Raw genomic sequence first — 12181 nt, forward strand, 5'->3', positions numbered from 1 at the left:
ACAGATAGGGAAATCTCTTCTGGGCTTGCGTGACCTCTAAGAATATTGGAACCCTTCCCCAATCCAGTCTTAGTTGTTGGGTGATGCAGGAGTTTGGGAAACATAGATGTTCTGGGAAGAGCTTGTCTCACCTACTAGAGTTTGCAGAGTTTGTTTAATGGAAATTTACTAGGTAGCCATTTCTTTCATCATGGCTTTAAGTTGAGCAAGGTCATCCGATTAAGCATTCAGTTTAACCTCTATCCCATTGACTCTTTGGTTAGCAGCTTCCAAAGAATAATCCAACCTTCTTATATTTTGGGACCTGGTTTTTTATGGCATCTTACTAGGGTCCAAAGATGTTATGCTCTAATACCACTTTGCTCTAGGTTAAAACTGTAAGCCTTAAGGTATAACAATGGAGGAAAGATGGAGGGAGAAGAATAGAAAGAAACAGAAAGATTTACACACTCAGCGTGTGTTGAGAAGAGGACAAAAAGAGAGAGACGAGGGGAATATGGAGCAAATCTTTCAATACTGTTATATTTCTTCTCAATTCCGTTTCAATCATTAGGGAATTTAAAGATAAAGCCTTCCTTATTTATATTGCTAGTGTGGCACCACACACATGGCCATTATAGCTTAACTCATGCTTATTTAAACGAGATTGCACAAAACACAGTCATAGTGTTACAATGGGTTTAAAATCGAATCCTGTTTTCCTCCTTGTTTGTTTTTTACATCTTCATTTCCAGCTGTGATGCTCTGGTGGCGGTGGCGGCAGTGACGAGACTTGTTAGACCGGTCTGGAGAGCGATAACAAGAGCGCGTGTGTTGGGAACGCGTGTAGTCTGGAGCGCGTGTGCAAGCGGATGTTTCGGGTATGATCTTCTTTATCGCGAGGTCTTTCTCGGTCGCGGTCTCTCGTGGCTAGGGTTCGGGGGTTCGGGAATTGATTTTGAAGAGAGTGTGAGGTTTCAATAATTGAAGTTGGAGATTGGAGTTAGCACCCCCTGGTTATTAAACTCACACGGGGTTTACGAGGTCAAGGTAATAGATTTCGGGTCAGATAGATTAATTCAGGTTAACTTGAAAAAAATATAAAAATATATATGTTTAAAGTTTTTGTCGCAGGGGGCAAGCGCTGCGACGTCGTCTGGCGACGATGGAGGCTCTTGTCGTGCCTCCTGTATGAGGTGTTGTGTGTTGGGAAGGGTTTTTGGATTTAATAATAAAATTATGATTAATGTTTAGGAATCGCCACCTAGTATTATGGTCATTAGGAACCTATGGTCTATGAGAGTCTGGGTAAGGGGTTGGTTGTGCAAGGGAAAGACGCATACCCCCAATGCACCCTACCTAAGGTAAGCTGCATTATTGTTTGATTGTTTTTTTAGGTCAGGTTTATATTCGCTGGTTTTTTCTAAGGTTAAAAGTAGATTTCTCTTCGTGAGAAAGTCTCTACCTTATTGGGTTAAATCCTAACCGTTCTAAAGTTTGAATTTAGTATTGCATTTTCTACACCTTGTATCTTTAATACCTGAGAGTGTATTTTATTATGTAATTTTACACTCCACAAATATTAAAGTCTACATTTAGACCATAAAAAAAAAGATTGGAAAAAGATTTTTGATATTTTGGCCAAACCCTAATGAATGATCATAAATCGGTTATGATAACTTTTTTTTTTTTAAAAACATGAGAAAGATGCAATTTTTTAATGAAAATATGCTTGGAAATTTTTTAGGATTTGGCCGTATGCATGAAAATATTTTTTTCTTTTTGAAAATGATTTGAATTTTTTTTTTGAAAACCTTCGAAGAAAACCAGGTATTTTAATACCGGATTTGTATTTTACAGTGTAGATATACAATCTGATATTATGCAAAATCGATAGAAAAACAGGTGAGAAAGTCACAATTTTTTTCAAAGGATTTTTGAATTGTTTTTTGGATTTTTTCTTTTTTTTCAAAAAAAGAAATATATAATATAATATTATATATATATATTAATTAAATATTATTAAAACATATGGGTCGGGCCAACCTAGATAACTGGGCCAAGCACAAACCTAGAAAACAGTGGACCGATATCGGCCCAAAACGGTTGGGCCGATCTTAGCAAAACATATTTTCTTTCTCTTTTTTGGGCCGGGCCGGACCGGACCCGGTCCAAACATTTGGGCGAGGCCAGAACTAGCCGGGCCCAAGTGAGAAATTTATTATTTGTAGAACGTGAACAGTAAGTTCACATTCTTCATGCAGCTTTGCAGTTGTAAACGATGGAGTGAAGTGGGAGGCAACCTTGCGGAGGAGAAGAAGCTGTTGTCACTGGCCTGGAGTGAGGTTCGAGGTGGTCTGGTCGTGAAAGACGAGAGGCTTATGGCGGCGTTGGTTGAGAGTTTTGGGTGCTGGAGTCGTTGTGGGAGAAAGAAGAAACTGGTTTGCAGAGGAGAGAGAAAGGTTCACGGTGGCTCTTGGTGGTCGGTTGGTGGTTTTGTTGGCTTCCTGTGGTGGAGCTGGTGGTGGAGAAGCTGGTTGTGGCTCTGGTTGGTGGCTGGAACGGCGGGGAGAGAGAGGGAGAAAAAAACTGCAGAAACAGGGGCAGAGGGGCTGGTTTTTGGCCGACTTTGGACTCCATTTTCTTCTTGCTCGGGCCATGAAATGCACCCCTATTTATTGGAGGCGGAAGAGGGACATTTTTTCTTTAATGGTGCCAAATTGTGGCCTTTAGTTTGGTTGGGAAGCATCCTAACCGTTGGTTCAAAGTGTCCATCGTGAGTTGTCAAATCTGCAGGAAAAAGGCTGCCTGAGTTGGCCTCTTTAGGCCGGCGCCGGGGCTAGTTTCATGTTAATAGGCCTGAACGGACCATACTAGGGGATAAAGGGATGTCAGGTGACCATTTGGGTGCATGTTTTGTCAATTTTGGTGGACATATGAGGCATTAAATGCACCTTAAAGTAGCTCCCTGAGCTGCCATTTTCGGGCAAAATCGGGGAAGACAATGGACAGTGATCAGACGATGCGTCGTCGTCCTCGTTTTTTTTTTTTAAGAAATTCAAAGTGGCGCCGTTTTGGGCTGAATTAGGGATGTTTTGCCGATCTTCAATTTAGCCCTGTCGCTTACACTTTTGTGCAATGATATCCCTAATTGACCCTAAACTTTCGATTTAATGCGATTAAGCCCCTGATAAACTTCAATTGGAACCCCGAAGTTACGCGCCTATTGCGATTTGGTCCTTAGTCTCGGATTTATGCAATTTAACCAGTAATTGACCATTAAACTTTCAATTTCTTCAATTTCATCCCTGGATTTTGTCAATTAAGCCCCTATGGTTTGACGCCTTTTGCCGATCGATCATTGGCTTTGAATTTTGTCAATTTAACCCCTAATTGACCCAAAAACTTCAATTTACTTGCAATTTGGCCCATGATTTCAATCAATTAACTTGGTAAAAATTAAATTTGGTCTCTTAAATTCCAATTTTCTCAATTAAGCCCAAATTAATCTCACAAACTTAATTTTTCACCAATTAAGCCCCAAAAATAAAATTAATTTGAGCCATTTAAAGTATAATTAAGTCCTTGCACTTAATTAAATCTTTCAATTAAACCCAAATTAATTCTATACATAATTAAAATTCAATTTGGCCCATGATTAAATCAAATTGGCTTATTAAAAATTTAATTATGTCCTTGAACTTAATGTTTATGCAAATTCGTCCAATAATCATTTAATTTGATCTTGAATTTGCGTTTTTCTTCATTTTTGGGCATAATGGGGTACAATTAAGCTTTAAAATTTCCTCCAAAATTGCTGCTTAATTCCCCGGCTTGCTTTCTCCATGTTGTCAGTCTTTATTTTATTTTTTAATTTTTATTAAAAAAAGAGTGATTTTGAGAGAATAACCCAGGATTGGGTTATGACAGTTTTAATATCTTGTATGGAAAAGTTTTAAAACAATACATGTTAATGTAGACAATAAAAAACATATGAAGTGTAATATAGTTATTCTACGTTGAAAAGTTAAGAAATAATTATTATGGATGTAGCAATTTATAGTTATCCAACATAAAAAATTTAAGAAATAATATATGTGGATTACAAAACAATGAATGTTAATATAAGCTATAAAATAATAATAATTGTGAAGTGTACTATAGTTATCTCACTTTGAAAAGTGTAGTATAAATATCTAACATTGAAAAACTAAGAAATAATCTGTGGATATAAACTATAAATAGTTATTCCACATTGAAAAATTTAAAAATAATCTATATAGATGTAGGTTATAAAAAAAAATGTGAAGTGTAGATTAGTATAATTATCTCACTTCAAAAAATTAAGAAACAATGCATGTGGATGTAGATATTATAATTATGCTACGTTGAAAAAATCAAGAAACAATTCATGTGAATATAACCATGTGAATATCTACATTGAAAAACTAAGAAACAATCATGTGAAAATAAGTTATATGTAATTATCTCACATTAAAAGGTTAAGAAATAATCCATGTAAATATAGATTATAAAAAAATATGCGAGGCTAAGTATTCATCAATTAATTTTATATATTTTTAGATTTATTAAAAAATATATAAAAAAATGAGTCTCGCTCGAGTTAAGTGAGATCACTTGACTTTCAAGTTGACCTGAGGAGTTTCAAATTTGACTTGATAAATTACAAACTCGAGTTCTTATAATTTAAAACTTGGACGAGATAAGTCATCCAAATCTTGAATTAGTGCACAAGACAAAGCCAAGTTTCATAACCATGCACTTGACTCTATTTAACCCAAGAGATATCATAAATAGATCATTCGTGTTTCAGATTATAAGCAGATTCCATATAATGTTACAAAAAATATTTCAAATCTTTGCTACTTGACTCAAACCTATTCGAAAAAGATGAACAAATTTCAAGGAATCTAAAAGGGAATTTGTTAATTTTCATTATTTCAATGAAGGCCAATGTTTTACTTTTGGTTCCAACAAGATTTCTTACCAGCGCATTTGCTTATCAGTGACTGAGAATATTTTTGGAGTATAAACATATAAAATATATTTATTATATGTAGCATGTTTCATTTTACCTATCATTAATGATATATTTACTTTTAAAAAACTGACATATTTATATCTTTATAAATTTATTTTTTTATAAAGTACCATAAAATAAAGTTTTTTACCTACCATAAAAAAAACCTAACAATTCATAATTCATAAAAAAAAACAATTTATGATTTATCTTCCCCTTCAAAATTAAAAAATCAAAATAGTTCATGATTCATCTTAATTAACAATTAATAATTAAATGCAAAAACACCCTGTCTCGCATGCTAATATCGGGGTTAACTTTCTGGGGGTGAACGTGGCTTGTTGATAATAATATTCAACACGTCTACAATGGTCTCAATGGTAAATGGAAGTCAAAATAAAATAATGTATTAACATGTGTTATCTCTAAGCAAGATCAGGGTCGTGATGTTTTTGCTCGCAAGAGCTCTAGTAATCTATAGATTAGTCTTTGGTTTTATAAAACAAATTAATAGCCCCTTTAATTTAAAAAATAATTTTGAAATTTAATATTATATTATTTTAAAAATATATTCTTTTACCATCAGGATTCTCACGTCATCTACTAATTTGTTTTTGTTCTTTTCCATTTCATAAAAAATATTAATTAAAAATCAGCTTGATACTTGATAGTTTCCATGCTTCTTTGGTGAAATGTCATTTACAATTTTGGGCTAACCAAACGCGGCGAAGAAGCTCTGTGTTTTCACTTTTCAGGGGCCTAAAAACCATCCCGCTTAAAAATTTCCACTTCCAAAGTACCCACGATCCCGCTCTACCCAATTCCACCAATCAGATTCAAGGATACACAATCCAATGGTCAATAACCTAAATCTCAATCCTCACGCGGATCGCCATCTGATCCAACGACCACCACACCGCCTTGCCTTCTATAAAACTAACTCTCCAAACTCTACCTCATCGAATCAAATCACATTAAATCAAAAAACAAAACTCAAAGTCTGTAAAAAAATGTCAGGGAGAGGAAAGGGAGGCAAGGGATTGGGAAAGGGAGGGGCCAAGAGGCATCGTAAGGTTCTTCGTGATAACATCCAGGGTATCACCAAGCCTGCGATCCGTCGTCTAGCAAGGCGTGGTGGTGTCAAGCGTATCAGTGGTCTTATCTACGAGGAGACCAGAGGCGTGCTCAAGATCTTCCTGGAGAATGTGATTCGTGACGCTGTAACCTACACAGAGCACGCACGCCGCAAGACAGTGACTGCTATGGATGTCGTGTATGCTTTGAAGAGGCAAGGCCGTACTCTTTATGGTTTTGGTGGTTAAAGGAATTTGGGGATTTTCTGGGCTAGTGGTCGATTTAGGGTGTTTTGTTTGTTCTTGTTAGGTACGTGGGTTGATAGGCTTTAGGTAGACGTCTAATTCTTGTATTTTCAAAGCTGCAAGTGTCTCTCTCTTGATGCTTGATCTAAATGAAATGCTCCTTTTCCTTTTTATTCCGTGTCCTGTTTTGACCGGTTTTAATTTCTGATTCGATCTCCCAAGTTGGATTCTGTTTGCATACTGGGTTTTGCTTTGGCATTGCATAGGTATTTCACCAACAATTCCAGGATCTTAGGTGTGACAAATTAAGAATCCGAGAGCGCTGCTGTTTCTGTTTGGATTTATTACCATTAGTTGAACCAGAACTGGGTTGAACTGTTTGATATCCTATACTTGTATGACGCAGCTCGTTAGTTTAACGAAGAAATGCTTAAAAAGAGTAATCTTGTGTAAAGTTAGTTTGAGTGCTGTTGCCTGTTGCCGTTTTTAATTTATTGGACACTTTGTTGAGAGTTATGAACTTGAGATCCTCAAGGAGCAAAGGGGCAAGGACAGTCTTTGCCTTCTAAATGGGATGGTAAGACTGTAGGATACCAATGATTGATTTGAGATTGTTCCTCAGAATTGTCTGACGTGAGTTATGCTTGAAGGGTATTATTTACGAGTCTGTTGAAAGAAAAAAAATCTAATGGCGTAAATTATTTTAAATAAAATAAATAATAAAGATTAAATATGATAAAAAAATAAAAAAATATATAATTTTATAAATTATTTTAAGTAAAATAAATACAATTAAAATAATAAGAATAGTGATAAATGAAAAAATTTTAATTAAAAAAATAATAAGAGAAAAATAAATAATAATTAAAATTAATATAAAAATTAAATTAAATCAAATTTTAAAATAAAAAAATTAAAAATAAAATATATAATAATTAAAAGATTAAAAATTAAATTTAATAAAATCAATAAATAATAATATTTTTGTAATTTTTAAAAGATATTTTCTATTTAAAATAGAAAATAATTTTTTAGAAACCAATAACAAATTTTTTCTACTGAAAAGTATTTTTCATTCGGTAACCCTGATAGTAAATAAATATAAAAATGTTTAGAACACTTTCCATGAAACATGAAACAAACGGGCCTTGGATTCATTGCTATGTATGTATTCAATTACCTAAGTGGAATTTTGTTTGGATGATGAGAAAATACAACCAGTTTTTTATTTTGTTCTTAATTTTCCTACCAACCAAGCAGATGATAATGTCTAAATCTAATCCGGTACCTCGGTCAATGCTTAATGTCAAAGAATGAATTTGGAATAGTTGTTTAATTCCCTTAAATCTTTCAAACAAATTGTGATGATATTCGTAAATCAAGAATCTTGGACATGAAAATGCTGGAAGCAAAATCAGTTTAAGTGTAGTAATGTGCCTCTAGGATTTTTGCTATGTTTCTTTCTCGAAAAGTAATTTTTGAAAAATTATTTTTTAAATTTTTTTGTGTTTGTTTATTATTAAAAAAGTTAGTCAACAAAAAACACTTTCCAGTCAAAGAAAAAATTAGCTTGGTTTCCAGGAAAGTATTTTCCTGAAAAATTTAGGCGGAAAACACTTTCCGAAAGTTGTGAAAAATTTAAAAATGTCATATTATTTGTTGATTATATCAAATTTGATCCTCAAACTTTTGATTGCTATATATATATATATTTTTTGTTTTGAATATTTATTTTTCAATTTCATCCCTTATAATTTAATTTTCATATATTGTTATTTGCTTTACTCTTATCATTTTTTAATTGAAATTTTTTATCTATCAAATTTGATCACCGTTCTTTTGATTGTTACTTATTTTATTTGAAATAATTTATGAAATGTTAATTATTATTATTTTAATTTTTTTATCTTTTAATTTTTTTATTTTTTAGATTTGATCTCTATTATTTTGATTATTATTTATTTTATTTGAGATAATTTATGAAATTAAATTTTTTTTAATTTCATTCTCATTTAACTTTTTAATTTGTAAGATTTGTTTCTCATTATTTTAATAAACTTGAGAAAAATAAAACATTAATAAATTATTTTTCAGCTCATTTTCCATGACATAACCAAATACTGGAAAATATTTTTCAACTTATTTTTTATTATACTATCAAATATTAAAAAATAATTTATTTTTTTAAAATTTATTTTTTTAAAAAATTATTTTCCAGTAAGTTTTTATCTAAAAGATCCGTAGTTGGGCTTAAATAGTTACTTACTTTAAGCGGGCAGGCCCATAAGACATCTTCGTCACTCTGAGTCCTAACTCCTAATCACCTCCTCGCATCTCTCTTCCTCTCACCGATCGCCATTCCCTTTCTCCAACAACCGCTACCAGTCAATCATTTGCCCTTTGATCTTCAAGGTAAGGGCTCTCCTTCTCAGGGATTTCCCAAGATCTAATACCAAAAAATATATATAGAAAAACTTTGTTTTCTTTTAGTTTTGATGTAAAGGATAAAAAATTGCTTCCAATTTACTTTCTATTGTAAACCAATCGAACCAGGATAGCTCATAACAAGCAGATCTAAATCAATTTTTGTTTGTTTTTTTAAAAAACTACCATGTCCTGTTTAGCCCTTTCTTTGCAACCCTCAAATGGATCCGATATCCTCCTCCAAACCCGTGAGTGGTTCCCACCCGCTCGCGCACTCATCGCCACCTCCGCCTTCCGCCAAACACGCCTAGCCTTCTCCGCCACCAAACACCAACCAACCGCCACCACCAACCCTAGCAACCTTTCTTCCGACGATTACTCCCTCTCTGCAGCCTCTGTCGACTCCATTGCCTCTCTCGGTGACGATCCCCTCGCCGCCTCCAGCGGCCAGCTGATTGTCGGTGTTGAGAGCCGTTACCGTGTAGTCTACCGTCTAGTCAATGGAATCTACATTCTAGGTGTTACAATTGCAGATGGCGACAACTCAGTTAATGTGTTTGAGTGCATCAACATTGTTAATCAAGCTGTTAGTGTCATTGTAACTGCTTGTCGTGGCGTAGATGTGACTCCAGAGAAGCTCAGCCGGAAATACGCAGAGATCTATATGGCATTGGATATTGTACTACGAGGTGTGAGCAATATCAGACTTGCAGCTATGTTAACTTCAATGCATGGAGATGGCATTGCAAAAATGGTGCATTCTGCTTTGGATACGGAGAACAAAATACGCGGAGCAGATAGTTGGTCTAATCTGGAAGTGCAGGCATCTGAGCAGCAGGCTAGCATTGAGGCATTTTCGAATGCAAGTTTTGAGTTGCCTCCGGAGACTATTGCCGCTGGAGATGAGGTGGCAGCGAGTCTTGCACCTGTTGTAAGTGAGCAGGATCAAAAATTGGAAAAACTTGAGGAACCTGAGGGGCCTAAAGATCCGTTTGCTGCGAGTGAGGCAGTAAATAAGCCAGAGGAGTTGGCTGGTGAATTTAAAAAGGATAAGACTCAGTCTAAGGATTTGACTCTTGCATTGGCAGGGTTGGAGGTTACTACATTGCCCCCTGCAGAGGCGACGCAAGCAACACATATAAGCGTGGAGGGATTTGAAGGGGACTATGGTGGGATCGAGTTTAGTAATGAACAGGCTTCTTTGGGAGAAACATTTGAAGGTTTCGGAGATGCATGGGGAGGTGGATTGGATGCTTCAGAGTTTGTGGGGCCGAAGAAAATCCCCAAACAACAAGGTCTCGGTGGACTTGAATTGTTGCAAACTGGTGATAGTGGCGATGCAGCAGCAGCAGCAGCAGCAAAAGCAAAGGCTGCGAGTGGAGCTACAGGTACTCCTCTTGAGAATCTTTTGGTTCAGAAAACTGAAATGAAGGGTCCTGAGATGTATATTGTAGAGGAAATTAGTGCAGAGTTTAGGGAATCATTGCTTGCAAGAGTTGGATTAATGGGCCTGGTTTATTTGAGAACATTGCCCCCTAAAACTGCTGCTGATAAAGAAACTGAGTTTTCATTTCAAGTTGATAATACAAGTGCTGTCAAGAGATTTGTTATGCAGGGTTCAAAGGTTAGTAGCCTAGGTAATGGGATGTTTCATGTGAGGACTGCACCCTCTGATGAGCCTATACCAATATTGAAGTATAGTTTGCTGCCTAGGTTAACTCCATTGCCGTTAAGGGTTCGTCTTACACAGCGCCATAGTGGAACTTTACTATCCTTGATGATCCAGTATGTTTCAAATCCAGATCTTCCAGCACCACTCACTGATGTGACATTTATTTTGAAATTACCAGTAGACCCTACATTGTTGAAGGTTTCGCCTAAAGCTGTGTTAAATAGGCCAGAGAGAGAGTTGAAATGGCATGTGCCAGAGATTCCACTCAAGGGTTCTCCTGGTCGATTGAAGGCAAGAATGCCTGTTGATTCTAACGAGGGAGAGGTTGATGAAGAGATTGAGGTTTTTGGTTACGCTAAGTTTTCGATGCAAGGAAAGACTTCTTTATCTGGCATTTGTCTACGGCCTGCTTCAGAGGGTAAGACAGACTTTTATGAGGTTAGTCACAGATACGAAAGTGGGGTTTACATGTGCAATTGATCATTGACATTATGGCTGCTTGCTTACAGATTGTTGTGTTTGTTTTTCTCTTCTTTTAGTTCCATGTGTTTTGTTGTTTTCCTTTGCTTGTACCATTCTTTGATATTGAGCTTGTACTTTAGATTGAGATTTGTGAAAACTTTGCTGTTACTTGTTATTAGCTAATCATTTTAGTAATGGATAGTGAATTTTGATATTTTTTCCCTGTTTCTTTTAGCTGTTCATGGTCACTTATCGTTTGAAGTTCATGGTCTTAATATCATTTTGTTTTATATGAGATTTATCTGTGTACTATTGTCCAAATAAATTGTGCCTTTCGTTTACTATTCATATAGCACATGTGTGAAAGGATTCTCGGTAGAGCATCGAGTTTAATTAAGCTAGTAACATTATCATATTCTGGTGCACCTGATAGAAAAAAAAATAGTGATTGGCCTGTGTACTGAGACAATGACAATAGGGCAATTTCAGGTGTTGTTTTTCAATTTTATCATGGCACTGAGCAAATTATTGATGACATTGGTATCACTTGAATGGAGAGAGTTTGTAATGCTCAATCAAGAAATAACCAGCCGTGTAGGTTTTAGTTCTGCATTGAAAATTCCAATAGAACCTGTCCATCTGTGTCTTGTGTTGCATTCATTTTGTTGCTGTCATCTCATTGATATCCAATTAGTGCTTCTTTTTGCCTTATGAGCTCCTCTTTCTACTTCAATGAAGGGATGTGTTAGGTATATGCAACACTCTGTCAGATTTGAACACACTAAAGCAACATAGATCTTTTTAACATTCAACTTCAGTCAATAGGCAAAGTCATGGAAGTTTGAATCTTTGAAGTCTTCTTTGATGTGATGGCTCTTAATGAAGTCGCTTTCAGGTTTTGCTTGACATGCATCCTTCAGTGATTTGATAGGTTAATGGAAAGCAGCATTTGATAAGTTTTCAATGAATAACCAAAAATAGATTCTCTTGAAAAAATCTTATTGGGTACTTGTGCTTGATGAGTTACTTGGCATATTTTCGACTTTTCTGTGAGGCATATCCTTAAGCTGAACTTGCAGCTTCTCCTTTGATATTGCCCTTATGAAGGTTGTTTTGCATCTGAAGCATGTCTTGCTCTCAATTATAGAAAAAATTGTCGTATGCAATGAAACACATGCACATACACAAACAAAAGCACATGTGCGCACACATGGACACACACACACACACACCTAAACACCTTAATTCATTTATACAGTGCTTGGTTTTTATCGAACAATCTTA

General features: G+C 35.4%; 2 protein-coding genes across 2 annotated transcripts; both read left to right on the plus strand.

Annotated features, from left to right (window-relative positions):
- The first annotated feature begins 5829 nt into the window (after positions 1-5829).
- LOC18100499 (histone H4) lies at positions 5830-6512 on the plus strand. Its single transcript, XM_006381744.3, has one exon. It carries the CDS (start codon positions 5875-5877, stop codon positions 6340-6342), a length of 468 nt encoding a protein of 155 aa, XP_006381806.2. The 5' UTR covers positions 5830-5874; the 3' UTR covers positions 6343-6512.
- A 2112-nt stretch (positions 6513-8624) lies between these two features.
- LOC18100500 (uncharacterized) lies at positions 8625-11111 on the plus strand. The gene has a single exon (XM_024603998.2). It carries the CDS (start codon positions 8951-8953, stop codon positions 10913-10915), a length of 1965 nt encoding a protein of 654 aa, XP_024459766.1. The 5' UTR covers positions 8625-8950; the 3' UTR covers positions 10916-11111.
- The last annotated feature ends 1070 nt before the right edge of the window (positions 11112-12181 follow it).

This window comes from Populus trichocarpa, chromosome 6 (genome assembly GCF_000002775.5).
Source record: "Populus trichocarpa isolate Nisqually-1 chromosome 6, P.trichocarpa_v4.1, whole genome shotgun sequence".
NCBI lineage: Eukaryota > Viridiplantae > Streptophyta > Magnoliopsida > Malpighiales > Salicaceae > Populus > Populus trichocarpa.